At 42.6% G+C, this 17,880-nt stretch overlaps 1 protein-coding gene across 2 annotated transcripts; it reads right to left on the reverse strand.

Moving 5' to 3' along the window:
• Positions 1-503: 503 nt before the first annotated feature.
• On the reverse strand, positions 504-13,434 carry TMEM64 (transmembrane protein 64). 2 transcript variants are annotated; one of them, XM_065053949.1, is made up of 4 exons: positions 12,887-13,434; positions 12,085-12,746; positions 6,369-6,524; positions 504-3,077 (listed from the first exon to the last, which is right to left on the reverse strand). In XM_065053949.1, exons 1-4 carry the CDS (start codon positions 12,948-12,950, stop codon positions 2,883-2,885), a joined length of 1,077 nt encoding a protein of 358 aa, XP_064910021.1. In that variant the 5' UTR covers positions 12,951-13,434; the 3' UTR covers positions 504-2,882. The 2 variants fall into 2 exon arrangements, with proteins under 2 accessions (XP_064910021.1, XP_005499556.2); XM_005499499.3 differs by having other exon boundaries at positions 12,085-12,997.
• Positions 13,435-17,880: the final 4,446 nt, after the last annotated feature.

Here is a 17,880-nt window from a genome sequence, read left to right on the forward strand (position 1 = left end):
TTGACCTCCGCAAAGATCATTGAAGTCATTGTGCAAAAATCAGTACGAAAATAGTATATACAGTGTTTGGACAAAAAGCAGTTTTCCTCATAGGTGGTTAGTATAAAGTTAAATTTGGACAAATTTATTACATAGTTGCACTAACCACAAGAAGGAGGAACGATAGCTGGTGCCCCACAGCTGAGATTCCTTTTAGATTCAAAAATAATAATCCTCCCTCAGTTCAGCAGCACATTTTTCACAAGTACATGTGTGCTTATTCTTCTATCAAAAAGGCAGCTACAAATACCTGGCCTTCAAAGTATTCAACAGAATTAAGCACATATATAATTGAAAGGAAAATCAAATGTCCTTCTCTCGTCAGTAACTCTCCACCCATGGAATTAATCCTAACGTGTTACTCCTTTAATGCAGACAATTCTCTTCACATGCATGCGGAAAGACGACGCTCCAGTGCACCTTCTTTCAAACTACTTCATAGCGACCTAAATATTTAATACATATTTCTTTTAAAGAAACTTGAGTGAATTTATTGTATAAAATTATGATTGGCATGGTACAGAAAAGTTCCTTTTAATGCACATTTCCCATTAACTTGTACACAAATATTACAAGTATCAAGCAAAATGCAAAAGTCTTAAGAACTAATTCCATACTACAAAAGTGTTCACATAGTGAAGTTACTCTGGTTACAAAATGTTGTGGAAATAAAAGCACTTCAAAATACATATTTGGGAAATGTTCTCAAATAATCAACACAACTCTTAGTTAAAAAAACAAACAACGCAAAGAAATACCCTCTTCCAAACACTTTTGTCAATTTGGCAAGATGGAACAAAGTTCAGGTAAGTTCATTTACTGAAAGATTGATCTTTCCAAGAAACAAAAAACACAAAAAACCTTTAGTTAAGAAAGGGCTCAATTATACTATGATGACAAATAACGCCATCAAAAAGTTATCTGGCTCTCTTGTTTTCACACAGGAGCTGTCAGAGGCAGAGATGTGTAAATGAACACTTCCAGGTATATACAGATTGCCTTTTCAAAAACAACGAACCAACCAGAAAGAAAATAAAATACCAAAACAGCAAAAAGGAGACAATCTGAACTTTGTTGTTTCATCTAACTAGTTCAGCTCCTTATGTCACAAGGCCCAAGAACAGCAGTTTGCAAAGGATAGGTATTTAAAGAACAAAATCGAACTTCCACTACCAAGGAGCACGTAGATGTCAAGTTACATGAATACTGTACATCCTCTCAGTAAGACTGCTGGAGGCTCCCAAATTTCTGCTTCCCAATGACCTTGAAGACCTGCTATTCTAAGCAAGACAACAATGCTTGAACCTGACAAACAGCCTTACAAAAAGGAGGCACAGGCATACAGAAAATAACACAAACTCTTGAAGACTGAAAGCATCCTTAAAAACTTACACAAAATAACTAGAAAATAAGCAATACGTTACATTATTTTTGTATTCGATGAGGTGCGTGGGTTTGAGCAATTGAATACTGGTGCACATATCTATATGAAACTCACACATACAGGACATCAGGTTCAGGCATTATTGTTGTTTTCCTTTTACACACACACAAGTTACTATGGGTTACTCTATCTATTCAAGCGCAGTGAAAAACAGCCCACACCACATGTAAGAGGAGCATTTTCCAATACAGTGTTGCCTTGCAAAAATGGAGTCAGAATTCCTGAGTCTCAGAGACACTACTGTCCTCCTACATTACTGGATTATTTATTTTTCCAAGGAGAACCTCTAGTTTTCATTTCTTCACTCTGACGAAATTTATAATAGATTGCGTCTTTTAAAAAAATGTAAAACTTTTAGAAAAAACATGCCAACCAATGTGTATTCTTAAAGCTTTTTAAAGGGAGAGAGTATTCACTTACAAAATAAAGGCCACCTTCACGTAAGACTAGTACTGCCAGTATCCCATCATTTTGTTTAAAGGAGAGATTTAGCTCCCTGTTCTGGAAGCCTTACTACATGCTGTCATCTGAGTTGAAAAACTCCATCCTTTCAACAATTAAAAATATTATAAACAGGACCAACATGGAAAGCCCTTTGTTACAATCACCAAGGTGGTAAAATCAATGCAGAAGTGAAGTCATGAAGTCTGCTTCGAATAGTCACTGCAATCTATTATAACTTCTGTATTTTCTCTTTTACTTTGCATATTACACAGTGTAACTTAAAATGTTATTTAAGAGCACTTCAGTCCCACAATGTAGGATTTAAGCTTGTGTGAGTACATACACATGGCTCTGCAACATTTTTAATGACTTAAAAAAATACATTCAACCAAAACTTTATATAGGGTTCTCTTGTTTTAAAATAAAAAAATGAAGGAAAAGCCAAATGGTCCCATCATTAGCTAAATAATACACTCCAAGTTCTGGAAGCAATTCCAAAGCAAAAGCACATTCAAGAATAACATACATTGAATTGCATACTTTCTCATTCATCTTTATCAGTAATAAAATTCTACTGCATATAATTATTCAGCCTTATAAATAACACTAAGCAGAAAAATATTTACCTCTGTGCTACTTTTCTCAGTTTATAGAAGCATTTCTCAGTTTTTAGGAGCAAAGGAAAAAAACCTAAAGTGCAGACTACAGGCCACGACAGGCATAATAAATGACCAAAGGTGCAGCCAAATTTGCATTTACATCTTCAGTTACTTCACCATCTTTCTTTTCTTGCTAGGAGTCATTCCATGTGCAATTGAAGAGCTGGTCAGTTGGTTTGTGCCACAGTACAACCTGTAACCACTTGTGATTATTTTTAAAAACTAGTTGAATTGTCCATAGATATTTCTAGGCAATACTTTAGGTTCACAAAACCTTACTTTATTAAGACTTGAAATCACACAATATTGACACCTCCTCCAGAGAACGCTACTGTCCTTTTGTTGCAGTATGTGGCTGAACCACTGATGCTTGGCTGACTGTCTTTCACAAGCGATGTCTTCATTTCCATTTCACACGCTACAATAGCTGCATTCAGTTCCACTTGAGCTCGGTGAACGACATAAAACATGAGTCCTATGCTTATGACAATCTGCAAATGAAACAAAAGAGGGCTGTAGGCTATATAAACTGTAAGCAGGAATGCAAAGAAACTGTTCTAAACAAAACAAAAAGTCATTGATGCAAAGATTCATGAAGGCGTCTGTTGACTCAATGCTTCACAGGCAAGGCACTAGAGGGGAGGTGAACTTAACCAATGAGTGGCTCTAAACCTCAGTACACCAACAAAGTAACTGGTGTATCAGAACACAGATGTTACGTAGAACTTAAATATTATACGAATAGAAAAGATATCTTCTTTCTTTCCATTGCCACCTACATACCTGTTAGAGAGCAATCCCTTCCCTTCCTCTCCTAGCAAAAAAGTGTCTCCCCAAAGAAACGATCTGGTGTATTTCTGTAAGTCAAAATGGGTGTTTTCCCTGTACCAAGTGAGTAATAGGCTGAAATTGTACTGGGCATCTGCAACTTGCAAAACAGCAGAGACAGAGGATGATGCAGAGTAAAGGAAATAAAACTTCTTGTCCTTGCCCCTCTGGTGTGGAAGACAGCAGAGAGCAGCAGTGTCACTGTGTTTCACGGATATCAGGACTAAACAGGACAGAATCAGAGTTTCTGAGAGACTTAGAGTAGTCCATGTGGGAAGAACTTGGTTTCTGGAGGCTTGTCGAGGGGAACAGGATGTTGGTGGTGTGTGGGTGTGTTGTTTGTTTTAAGGGGGAAATATTGTAAAAAAACTAGGGGTTTAGTTCGGGTTCTGCTTCTGAATTTTATTACTAAAAATTTTTACACTTTCACCACAAAAATTATCAGGAATAAACCTGGACAGCTTTTGCTTGGAAATTACTCATTCAATGACGTTGGCATGCACTGCACCCCCGAGAGGTGCCCCTCGGTTTCAATAAAACACCAGTTAAGTTTTCAGCTGAGATCCTCCTTAACAAAAAATAAAATCTTCCAATAAAAATCAAGTTGTCTCACAGAGAGAGTCCTTTTGAAGTAAGTAAATTATTCTACCTTTTTTAAGAATGTTTTATGAAATTAGCTGGAATCTGAAGCTTCCTTTAAAAAAATCAAAAAGGTTATATTGTTTACAACAGAATCTAAAGTTTTGAGTCCAAAATCTGAACTTCATTACTAATTGGTAGCGCTATGTTTTCTTTAAGGACTATCACTTACACTATCTGTCAGCATGGCCCAAAAGATGACAGAATATTGCCTAGTAAGATGGTTCACAAGTATGGTCACAGGATAATTGCAGCTGGAAGGCATCCTGGTGCTCTCTATCCCAACCTGCTGCAAGATCAGACCAGGTTGCTCAGGACTTTTGTCAGACAGGTCTTGAAAACTTCCAGGGATAGAGATTTCACTGTCTCTCTGGGCAACCTGCTCCACTGCTTGACTATCCTCGTGCTGAAAAAGATGTTCCTCACTAATTCAAGTTATACATTTCAAAAGCTGTACAACGTAAAAGTCAAAGAGACTAAGGACATCAAGTTCAGCATATATAGGAAAAGTCCTGTTCTAAAAGCTTACCCAAATATTTAAATTTGACTGGTTTTAGAAATATTACTATCAGTAGCCTAGTTCCATAGATGAGTACTTTATAAAGTATACACGTACAAACAACCATGAAATGTGAAGGATTTTTAGAGCTATTTACTAAATCAAAGCCCAGCGAGGCAAAATGCTTGAAACAAAGTGAGAGAACGTAAGTAATTCCTCCAATAACAGGCTCCCATTGACTTAGCCAAGTCCCAAGGACTGCTCTCAAGGAGGTGAGCGCTCCTATTCAAATATTCAGCCTCTCCAGCTAGTGCTTACGTCAGTGACAGTTACATTACAACCCACATAACCTACAAAGCAGAGTCAATGTAATTTAAAGAAAAAAAAGTGGAGAAAAAAAAAGGAAAAGACCACTAAAAACTGCTACCCTGGAATAACATTTCACAAAGAAAATGAAAGCTGATCAAGTAACCATTTATCTTCTCTCCGATCTATTGAGGCTCTTTACTCCACATTTACAAAGACACTTTTAATACTCATAAACCTGTTCTCTGAAGCCTATAAATTATATGTTCCATTTAAAAACAGACAATTTGGAGAGGGGGGTTAAAATGGTCCTAGACTTAGTTTTGTATCTCACCATTGTTAAACATCAGCTTTACGATTGTAAAAACTGAGGAAGATAAATGACTGCAGCATCAACTGAAAGTCTGCAACCACGGTAACTGCTGTTCAAACACAGCCTGAAGTAAAGATGCTGTCAGAGGAGGTTTTAATATATAATCTGATTCTGAAAAACTCATGACTTCTACGCTTGTAATGATCTCAGACTTGAGGCTATTCCCAAGATTTACTGACAAATTATTTCATCGCCTAAACTCATGTAAAGGTACTATATACTTCTCATTAATTTACTTACTTGCGAGATTAGAATATTCTGATCTAGGCATTAGAAAAATGGTATTTTTACAGCACCTTTCATCCTGAATAGCTATGTAAAATTGGTAGCGTTCAATGTCAATAGTGAAAACCACACAGGTGCTGGGTCTAAGCACTCTGAGCACACTACTTAGAGCTGGTGGCACAAGGGCTTTTGTGTGGGGGCGGTTTGTCAAGACAAATTCATCAGAAGATTACCACAGAGTGCAAGAGAAGAAAACTTGACAAAACCATGGCAGAAAAAGAAAACACTGAGTAATTTCTGCTTTGGGTCATGTGAGGCAAGAGAGGATTAAACATTTTTAATAGAAGAAAGCAAAAAAAGAAAACAGTACACTGGAAACCCATTTATCGGGGTATCAGCAGTCAATAAGCCTACAAAAAAGAAAACATCAGCTCAGTCTTACACAATCTCTACTGAAAATACCACTTCTAAAACCTGCTACTTTTCAATACTACATGCCATACTTTCTTGGCTCTCAGTCTGTAAGAGGTCAGCTGCCTCAGACTAGGGAGCTGTTACACCAACAGAGAGCAGCCCTTAACACCTGAGACACGTGTCACCTCAAAACTCCTTTCACGCTGGAGGCAGTGCAGTCTGAAATAGAAATCAGCAACACTTAATCTCTCTACGTATCATACGGGTTCCTACGGGCGTGCAGTTTCCAAAGCAAAGATTTGTGACTTGAATAGACAAAGCTACAGAAAGGAAACTTGCCTACTGGTACAGCAGATGAGCAAGAAATTAGGGGGACAAAGAAATGAAACTCAAGCACAAGAAGGTAGGAGTTTCCAAGAGTAATTGCCTACCCAAGCAGTCATAAGGAGACTGACATTGCTGTTACCAAAGTCTATGAAAGCAATCGTTTTAACTCACCTGTAAACTGAATATAAAATAGCCACTAACACTTTGTTCTGCAATCACATCCTCCATGGTGCGCAAGGTAGTGCCCAGGTAGGAGTTCAGGAGCTGAGTGGGCAGCAGCCCAACTGAAGAGGCCATCAGGTAGTTGGGTAGTGACAAATCTGTAATCTGAGTAAAAGACAGCATAAGAAATGGAGCACAGTTCCAACACAATCTATGTGCACAAGCAACCAGACTGCCACAAACTTTCACGCAAAATAATAAAAGAATTTCATACATTCCTTCACTGAAGCTTCATGCACAGTGGAAAGTTAAGATAACACAATAAAACAGTATGTGGCTAGTTTTCATCTGACCTTTTCAAAGTTACTAGGTTTTATTTAATTCCACCTTAAACTGCATAACATCTCTGTGCAAAAGTCATTAACTAAAGATGTAATTACACTGTTCATCGTAGAAGTTTATTTCTTCATGGAGAATGGAGCCCTACGATTTATGAGAATTTGCTCATAGGAAGAAATTACTTTATCAAATGTGAAGGTCTGAAGCAAAAATCTATTTACTTTGCTTTTTACATGTATGGCAACTAATAAAAAGAGGTAATTGTCAAAAATGTCAATGTATTAAATATTATCTTGGTAAACAGAACAGCAGATACAACTTGCCTATGCAAGGGAAGTTATATACTTGTTAAGAGCCACGTATCTAGCAGTGATCCCTAGCAGCAATATCCATCTGTTTCTATCAGTGACATACACGGGTATCATTTAGAGTCTCTACAAAAGATATCACACTTTATTAGTGAAAAAGAACAGTACAGACAGCTATAGCTGTTGTCAGTTCCTCTGGAAAAAAACTAATAATACTTCAAGATATTTGCCTCTCTTCGCTGGGAAACTTCTGTTCTGAGTAAGTATGTGGACAGTTTACATGGGAACAAAGTACACAGTACTAGCTAAATTAGTATCAGAAGCCACTGGGAAATACTAAATTCAAGAGCCAAGAGGCCAAAAAATACTTACATAAGAAAAACAAAAAAAGGAGGAAACCATGGGTTAAAAATGAGGATGAGAAGTGTGATTTTGAAACAGGCAGTCTAAGAAATTTTCCAGACAATTCAGTTGATCATACAGTACTATAACAAGTTCTAATTAAGAACAGCCCCTAACACTTGGAGTCTACATGGAAATCATTGACCTTGACAGTTTTGTACAATGTTGAAGACAAGGGAATAGCAGCAAAGTCACTCATTTCATCATGCTATTCTTAAAATAAACTTTGGTTACTATGAAAGTCACAGTGCTGAATTCTTGGAGCTCTAAGCACCATCAGTGGAAAGTTTCTGGGAGGAAGGAAGGGCAATGGAGGAAGAGAATGCAATGAAGCATAAAGGTTAAGAATAATTCATTGGAACAAGATCCAATAAGCCAATTCCAAACTTCACACTGCAAATTATACTTCCCACAGGCTGAAATACATACCAGCAACACAAATAATAATACATTTCCCTCTCTATACAAGATTAATTTAGATTTATAATGAAAAAGTAGTACATAATTATGTCAGAACTTCACATTTGATGGATGCTTTGAAAATACTTTTTTTAAAAAAACATTATAGCAATTTGAGTCATGTAATAAGAATGCACAACTGAAACTTTCCATATTGCCAAGGGAATGAAGGAGCTGCTATTAAAAGTCTCTGAAAAACTAACACTGAGGCAAGATTTGCTAAGTAGGACACTGTCATTAAATCTAATGGAGCTGGGAAACTTCCCAAAGATTGTTTTAACACTCCTGGGCACCTCTTTCATTTCTGTATACACATTAAGGACACTTTGGTTGCTGGATCTGTCCTGAACCAACTGGACTTCCTGGGCCATGAGGAAAACTGTTTCCAAATAAAGGGGAAGCTGTCAATGGACATGATGGACTGAGACATATGCTTCCCACTAAAATGGAAGTTAATGAGAGGAGGGGAAAAAATTTGCAGGTGCCCTTTTAACTCCTGGTTTGCAGAGTTTAGACCTACAGTAGTAGCCCTTCCCCCAAAATGCACAGGAAGTAGACAGCATCCCTATCTGAGAAATTTAGCTCTGTCTTCCCTCATGTGAAACTTTACCTGCCAGACTGGGGTCTGTGGGGCCAAGCTGCCAAACAGTGGCTACCAGGACTTTCTAGAGAAGGCTCAAGCCAGCAAAAATTAACAGTGAAATCCCAATGCAAGCATGGATGCAATTGTTACAGCCCATATCAATGTTATAGCCCATACAAAATTAAGAACTACCTAAGCACTCTGGTAACAGGAGTGCTGGCTAGAAGTTCTCCCACTAAGCCTTGAACAGGCTTTGTCCAGTAAAACTTTTGTGTACTCTTTGCAGCCGGTGCCTTTGGTTCAGCCTTGTCAGAGAACAAACGCTGTGTCAGCACTTTGCTGGGGGCTCCTATGCCTTTGGGGATTGCAGCAGATTTGTTTCCCCTCAACTTACAAAACCCCATGTTTCAGATCAGAAGGCTTAGCAACTGAGAGCAAAGGACAATTCTGACGCTTGTTACTTTCTCAAAACAAAAAAACCACACACAAAAACAAACAACAGAAGCCACAAACAAACACCACACACAAAAAAAACCCACAACAAACGATGTAGGGAATAAAAACCAAACCAAAAAACAGCTAGCAACTTTCCAACAAGCAGCCTACATGTTCCTGCAAAGCAGGTATCATTTCCTGAACTCCCAAACTGATTTCACTGTGTGCATTTCTGGAACCAAAGATGCAGCCTTGGTTACATAATTTCTTCCATACAGTACTCCTCTCAGAGGAGAGAGAGGATAAATTAATTCAGATCTAAGCGACACCTAGCACTACAAATAATGAGTTTGCACAAATCTAGGACCACGAACCCAGTAGTGGGAAGGAGGTGATAACCTACATACCAGGCCTCCTTACAGAACCTGCCTTCAAAACACTCCAGATCTGCCAGGGGAGAGGGCTGTGTGTGGGCAAACACTTCAGTAAGAGCCATCAGGCCACCCCAGCAGCACAGAAGCAGCAATTAAGCAAAACCCACTCAAAGAGAAATACAAACATGCTTTCAGTTAATTAGTTTCTAGGTCTTCCAGAAAGACAAGTAAATGCATCACCCACCGCTCCTACTATCATTGCTTTCCCCAAGAGCAACAGAATGACCTTCAGAAGCAAGATGTTCATGACTGTCTGGTGAGAAACTACAAAAATTGTGTTAATTTTCTTCTTGTGCTGTTTCAAATAATACGATCCCATCACTAATCAAATGCTAGGAAGCTCTTCCTTCCTTCTCTACACTCTCCTGCAATTCAGCCTCCCCAAAACCCTCAGCAGATGGTACCTGCCACTCACTGAACCAGTGCTTGTAGAAACCCATTAATCCCAGCCCTGCAGATGACCCTTCTCACCTCAGGGTTATGCCTTGCTCTGGACCTCATCTGTCACTTCCTCCCCTCTCAAGCAAGTATTTTCAGCACCTTCACTTTACTGATAAATATGCACATAGAAAACATGCACAAACCAGACTGCTGGAAAATTAAAGATGTGCAGGTTTTCTTAACTTCCCTGCTCTTTCCCCTACAATTAAGAGCGATCCTTTTCAAATTCATTGCTGAAATTTCTAGTACAGGGAATGGATACGTGCTTAGGGCACCTCAAATGTCCTCCTCACATTTTAAATGTAAGCAGAGCATTAAGCTTTCAAATAAGTTTGATTTCAAAGAAAAGACAGCTCAGTCTGTGTAGTTAGAATGTTGTATTCCACATGTAGCTCAAATTTGACTCACAGTGAGAAACTGCCTTGAATTCCCAGGTTTGCATGAAACATTTTTCAGTAATCTAGTAGTTCGTACTAAACATTCTTGGCCAAAAACTGAACACACCGTGCTTTATTTGACTATGCTGCAAAGTAATAAATCCAGAGTAATAAATGCAACCCAAACTAATTTTAGCAGGCAACATCCAAGTTATGTCACATACTCAAGAATCTGATTTCATCTCATTTCCTATCTGTTATTTTAACACTGAAATCTTCCACTTGGAAAGAAAACTACATAGTTTGCAGTACTTAAAGAATACAAAACGGTGATTTACAGCACCATTTAAATATTGCACTGGCCTGAATACTCTGCTGAATCATGTTTCCAACACAAGAGTTATGCCAGGAAGGAAATAATTTTAATTCACTAATTCTCTGGTCAGTTCTTCAGCCCCAATACTATCCCATAACCTCTGCTGGCTACTCCAAGCAACACCTAGAAGTTGTGAGCAACTGAATCAGAGTAACTCTCCCTACTTCAGGAGGGTCACATTGTGGCAGAAGCTTCATCTGCTGCACCGGGACCTTGTGGTCCAGAGGAACTTTGCTCTCTCCTGCATGGGTCTGAGCTTCTCAGTCCTGCAGCAATACAGATAAATAAATAAAACAGCTGAGGTTCTTTCACTGCTAACAAGGAAATGGTTAAGGGATCTAATTAAAAAGAAATTATAAGTTGCTACAGCTCGTACAGACAGAGTTTGCAGCTCTTGTGATGAATGCCCCAGCACACAGTTTTATACACATCAATTTTACAAACATGATGGGTGGGTGCTCACCCCTAAAAATTGTGTGGATTCATTTTTTCTTAGATAACAAATCTGGTATTCAGTGACCAACTCATTTCAACCAGATGATTCTGTCAAAATTAAGCAAGCGCTTCAGAAGAGTTACAGGATCAGGACTGCAGATGGGTAAGAAAAGTGTGCTGTAAAGAAGTGGCAGATCAAAACACCTGTTTAGATGGTCTCTAACATTAAAGAATACAGGAGTTACTGTTAAACAGTTAAAATATTTCACAATCTGGTTTGCTTTGCTTTGATTCCATGGAGCTAGCAGATACAACTTAGGCAAAACATACAGCCAAAACCAGACCCTTCAGATAAAGCACTGAGGAAGAGATGAGGGTCTGATATTGTCATCATCAGCATGATGGTACTCAAAAAAGATACATTTAAATAATTATTCTTAAAGAATGTACCAATCTCCATCTAAAAGTAGAAAGAAGAGCAAGACTCACCATTTTCTAAAGTCAAGTTTAAAAGAACTTCCAGTACCACACTGGTGTACAAGTACCTTTTCAGATCTGAGCCTACACCTCACTGTGCTCTGGCCAAAATACGCAACCTCTCTCATGTGCATGGACTTAACACCCTGGATGGATTTGCCAGATGTACACTACAAACATCAACCAAAGTGAGCAAGAATTTGAATCCGTCCACTTCTTTCTTTCCAATATGATTATTTATAGTAAGTAGTCAAGGGAGATCTGTTTAGATTGCTTAAAAAATACTTTTCCTCCCACTTGAATCACTTTAAAAACACAGGCACTTTGAAACTGCTGAGTTCTCTGCAGAATTTTGTACACAGCACCTCAGTACTTCTTTCCTAACAGCAGAATAGACTTGAAAGGTAGAGAGCACCTCAAACACAACGCCACCAAACAAGGTGCCTTGAAAACCTGCCTGCTGTCTCTCCACAAGCAGAGAGGAACCACGAGCAAGAGCAGGCAAGGGGGTTGTTTTTACTGATGTTAAAAGAGAAAGAAACATAAGTTCCTTCCCGGGAAAGGAGGCAACCTCCACCAGTGACACTGGCCACCATGCTGCCAGCCACCCTTCCAGACACAGCTTCCTCCTTGGCCACGCAGCCCGGGCTGGGACTCACCGCGAAGACGGCGTTCTGCAGCCCGAAGGGGATCGGCGTCAGCCGCGCCAGAGCCACCACCTTGAGGCCGCTGCCGCCTTCCACGACACGGACGACGGCGCTGAGGGTCTCGCTGCCCTGGATCCTGGCCCTCGCCCAGCGCGCCAGCAACCGCTTGCAGGCCACGTGCGCCACAGAGGTGCCGACGAGGACGCCGAGCACCATCAGCGCCATGCCCAGCAAGAAGCCGTAGAGGTAGCCAGCAGCCACGTTGAGCAAGATGTAGCCCCAGCTGCAGGGGAAGGACACGACGATGAAGCCCACGGTGAAGAGCAGCACGCCGGCCAGGCTGTCCAGGCTCTCGGCCCAGAGCAGCAGGTCCCGCAGGTACTGGCGCACCAGGGCCAGCGAGGCGAAGCAGAGCGCTGCCAGGACGCACACGCTGAGGCAGCTCTTGTACCAGCAGGTGCCCAGGAGGCAGCAGGAGCAGCGCCAGCCCCGGGCCTCGGCCAGCCCGGGCCCGCCGCCGCCCGCCTCGGGCAGCTGGCAGAGCAAGAGCTCCGCCGGCGGCAGCCCGCCCTGCTCCGCGTAGGGCCCCAGCAGCAGCCCGCCGGCCCCCGCCGCCTCCGTCGGAACGAAGCCGACGAGGTCCCCGCCACCACCGCCCGCCGCCGACCCGGCAGCTCGGGACAGCCAGCGGCCCACGTCCTGCCGGACCCGCTGCGCCGCCGCCTGCTTCACGGCCCGGGAGAGGAGCTGTAGCGCCGCGGCCCCCGCGCCCCGCATCCCCCCGCCCCGCCGCCCGGCTCTAGCGCTGCCGAGCCGCACTGCCCCGTCGCTCCCCGCCTCCCCACGCAGCCTGCGGGCAGGGGTGGCCGCTCCCTCATCGCCCCGCCATGCCCCGGCTGCCGGCGGCGAAGCCCAGCCGAAGGCCGGGCGGGGGCGGGGAAGCGGCAGCGGGGAGGGCGGGGAGCTGGGGGCCGCGCTTCGCCGCCGCGGCGCGGGGCCGGCGGGTGGAGGGGCCGCGGGGGCCTCCGCGCTGCCTCCCCCCTCGGCCGCGCCGCCGGGGCTGCGGCGTTAGGCGGCGGCGGCGCCGCGCTCTCCGTCCCGGCAGTGGCAGCAGCAGCGGCGGCCCTGGCGAAGTGCGAGTCCCGGGGGGCGGCAGCGGCGGCGGCAGCAACCGCGGCAGCGGGGCTCCATTTCCCGGCGCGCTGGGATCCCGCTCGCCTCCGGGAAGCTGCTTCTCGGAGCGGCGGTGCCGATGTGGCAACCCAAGCGCCGCTCGCAGCGGAGGGGAAGGAGGCGCGGCTCCGGCGACAGCAGCGCCTGCCCCGCTGCGGGGCTCCGCGGCAGCGCCCCGGCCGAGCCCGCCCCCCGCTCTGCCCCGCCCCGGAGCGCCGCGCCGGGCGGGCTGTGCCCCCGCGGGGCCGCGGGCCTCCCGCCCCGCCCGCGCCTCGGGCTGCCGGTGGCTGGGGCCGGCGCTCACGCCTCACTCCGCAGTCGCCCCCGGCCGCTTTCCTGCCAGTTACTCAGAAGCCTCATTCAAGGCAGACCCGTAAGCGCTGGTATTTGGAAGGACCGTGCTGAAAAACTGGTTGTTTTTCCTGACAGACGAGCTCGTGGTTGAGGCGTCTCTGACTAAAGAGTTGTTCTCGGGCTCCCGTGACACGTCGGCCGCTCTCCCTTCGGTACACGGAGGATTGTTTCACAAACACCCCGGTTTTCTGTGCACAAGGCAGACAGACTTCTCCCAGCCTCTCCTCTTTGGGCCGAGGGGCAACAACCAAGGCCCCCGGTCCCGCGGGTGCTGCGTGGTGCCTGCAGCATCTCCGCACCAGGACAGCTCAGCTGACTCCACGGCCCATCTGCTTGTCAACTCGGACACACTTTCGGTTGGCTTGAGCTCAGATTTGGAGCCATTGCTAAAATGAAACAGCCCGAAGGAAAGAAACAGCCTGAATACACAGCGAGGGCAAGTTTCAGAAAGGTGTTTTCTCAGGAGCCTTGCTGAAGCCCGTAGTCTTTGTAGGTTGCTGTTCTTCTGGCGTTGCTAGTGCCAGCAGCAGTATAGTGCTGGTTTTGTTTTCTTTATAACAGTTAAATGTACCTGCTCCAGTGGAGTTATATTCCTCTGCTCGGGAATTTGCAAGTGTATATAAAATGAGAACATGTGTGGGAGTTGTAAAGGTTAAAGAGTGATTAGGAAAAAAAACCTAGGTCTCAAAATTAAGAACCTGTCTTGAAGAATGAACTGCAGATATGTTCACTTGCAAAATATGCTGTCAGAAACGATATAAACTGGGCAATCCAACAAATCAGTCTGAGAAAGTGACATATGTCTTTGAGATCCACAGCAGAATAAAACAATCCTGAGAATAAAACTCTGGAGTAAAACAGGGAAATTGCAAATAAATGTCTCCAGCATAATGTGCTTTCTTGCTGTTACCTGTATCTAAACTTGAGCATTTGGTTTTGTGTGTGCTTTTTATTTGTGATGCAAATACAGGAAGGGCATACATCCATAATAAGAATAATAATAATAGTGGCAAGAAAGCGCTGTATTATGGCTTGTAAAGGACAATGGGCGTACTTGTACATTCAGTAAGGCATTTCAGCAAACTGGGGAAGGCTGGAGGTTCAGTAGGAAAACAAGTGACAAAATATTAGTTTCTGCTTTTATACTAAGAGCACATACATCTTTGATGTGGATTCAGCTTGTGTATATTTTTGTTCAGTACAGTTGTTTTTGCAGAATATGAAAAAGCTTGAGTGGAAATGTCGATCAGAATTACACGCTTTACAGTGCCCCTACATTTCTGCATTTAAAGTGCATAACCTTGTGCTCAAGGCTGTAATGAATCTCCTGCTGCTGCTCCTAAAAGCTACAGGGTTCTGTATTTATAATCACAGAAAATGTACTTGAGAAGGGACCACAAAAGGGTCTGAGGAAAATAATGATCTATCCAAGTGACAGTCCTGACATTATACTCCAACCTATAAAAATATTTTAACTAGTTATTTAGGAAAGATGCTTCTCTGGTCCCTACGGAATATACAGGCTAAAACTCCTTGACCTCATCCATCACCTGCCTCCTTAAAATAGCTAATCCTGGCATTGTACAGATCCTTGGAGTAGTAGCTCAGGAGGAAAAAACAACACACAGTCAGATTTTGAGTGACACAGAGCATAGTCACGGAGCAGGAGCTGAAGCATCTTTGGATAAACATCCGAGCCAGGCTGCAGGAATTCGGCTGGGCACCACTGGAGCGGGGAGCCTCTCCCGCACGCAGAGTGGACACAGCTACAGAGCTGAGAGGCAGTGTCAGACGGCTCCTGCCAGTCTTCCCAGCCTGCTCTTACCATCTAAGGGGAAACAAAACCTCACACACCCTTGAAAATTTGCCAACTGCTGGACAAAATGCTCTGCTTTCCAGACTTACTAGTCAGTGAATCAAGATACTCCTGTTCTGTGAATGATACAGTTGCAATGGTCTGATGATACAGGCAAGGCAAGATAGGTATGGAAAGGCAGTTATCTTTTAATAGATCAACCACTGCATTTAGTAAAACAGGCGAGCTCTTGAGCACACACCTCCTGGACAAATATTTTGTGCTCCAAAAGATAAAGCTTTTTTTTTTTTTCCCCAAGTTAGTTGAGTTAGTGAATAATTTTCAACAAATGTTGTCTAACCTGTTCCTTAAATAAGCACTGCTGGCCTGGGTAGCTTCAGAAATTATTTGAAGTAATAGGAATAAAAATTACAGGTTTAGTGCATATGGGTTTAAATGATTGCATCAACTAAAACTGGTCCTACACTTCCTCAGGCTAAGTTATTTAGATTCTTGTTAAACTCATCTATCATTTGATCTGACTTCTTACCTGTCTTTATATTTTATTTTGGTGTTTGTCAGCAAATCAATTTAAAACTGAGAGGCACAGAGTAACAGCCGGAGGACTGTTCTGCTTCAGTAAAAGGCATTTCTATAGAAAGATGCTCTCATGATGATATAGATTATACTGAAGAATTTTTGCCATGCAGGTGTTTTGTTTTCCAGGCTGGTGTTGTAGGTCCAGGATATTTTCTTGATAAGACACAAGCAACTGAGAAATGCTATTTTGCATTTTGCAACTCTGCTTCTCCTGTCTGATTTTTTATCTCAAGGAATATTAGCATGCAAACACACCCAACTCAGTGTGTGAGTCATCTTATTGAAATGAAAGACATGACTCATTCAGGCCCATGCAACTGGTCCACACTGAGCAGGAGTCCTGAAGCTGGAGAGTAGGATACATTCAGCCATGAATCAGGAACCAAAATTATTCTGAGTTGCGAGGTCCTGAAAACTTGCCATAATTATTTCTGAATTGCTCTTTGGGAGGGAGAAGCAAGACTTTTTTGAGAAGACGATAGTAAGGACCATAACTCCAACGTACTTCTAAACGCCTATGCTGTTTAATTCTGTCAGCATTAATTTGAAGGCCCTTTGGTGGGGACTGCAGCGTTGACTACTTTATGTCAGGGCTAACCATTCTTTGGCCACAGCAGGCTGATTTTGTCACCAGAAATGCCTCCATCTTATTGGCAGTTTTCCTCGTCCTATGTTCCTTCACATCCACGTGAAGTAAGATTCATACACTTTGCTCATGCAGGGAAATAGGCTTTCTAAATAAGAGATACAGCCATAAAATTAGATGCCTATAAAATTCAATAAATGTATCCATAAAGAGTACTATTTTTTAAGTCTTAGGATGAAAATCCAGCCTGTGTTCTTTTGCAGCTTGATTGATTAGGTGTTTACGTATAGGACTAGAAACTATTTATAGTCTTAGCCTCCCAGCTAAGTGCCATACAGTCACATTAAAAACACTCAATAATTTTATATACTATCAAAACCTCATTCTATTCAGAAAATTAACGTGTTTCTTTTCATACATGTTTGTACATAAAATACATGGTTCATACCAAACAGATTTTGTTACAACTATATGTAGGACATGAACAAAAATTAAATTCATCAAGCAATGTGCTGAAATATTTACATTGAAGGGAAGATTCTGAGACATTGCGCTAGTATTAGTTGTCGTATAAATAGTGACACACCTAAATCAAGCCCATTTCAGTAGAACTGTGAGGATATATGATGACTTACATGTTATTCCTTAGAGTGTGCTAGCACAGAAGGAGCAAATGAGAAATCTAAACCGTCCTTTTGTATAAGGCAAAACCACAGCCGTATACTTGGTATACCTATAGCTGCCTTCAGCTGTTTCAGTCATGAAAAACTTAAGCTAATTCATCTTAAAGACTCACATGGGATTCTTCCTTGCAAACGGATATCCTTAGGTTGACAGAAGAAACTTCCGCCAATTTTTCATCCCGTGAAATGACTGCTTTGTTGCCAGAAGACCCCATTAGTCCGGGGCTGTTGGTGTAATGCAGAATAATTAGCCTGAAGTCTGGAAGTACTGAAATTGCTTGTGAGGACTAGGCTAGCATTGTCAGCCCTAGGAAATGGTAAGCTACACAAGACGAAGCTTATTACATTCATAATGTCCTCCTGAAGTGCACAGTGCAAACATTAGATGCACCTCAAAATGCTAACCATGTAATTCCTTACTTCTACCAGGGTCACAAACTAGGAATCTACATTTTGGTGCAACAGAATACTTGAGGCAGGTCTTGGGAGCACTAACATTCAGAAGGTGTGCTTTCAAAATGAGTTTGAGGTATTATGAAAAAAGGTACAAAGCATGTCTAAGGAACAGGAAACTGTCTCAGTAAAGTAATTTATTGATGTTGTTTACACACAGATTC

Source organism: Columba livia, chromosome 2, assembly GCF_036013475.1.
Source record: "Columba livia isolate bColLiv1 breed racing homer chromosome 2, bColLiv1.pat.W.v2, whole genome shotgun sequence".
Taxonomy (NCBI): domain Eukaryota; kingdom Metazoa; phylum Chordata; class Aves; order Columbiformes; family Columbidae; genus Columba; species Columba livia.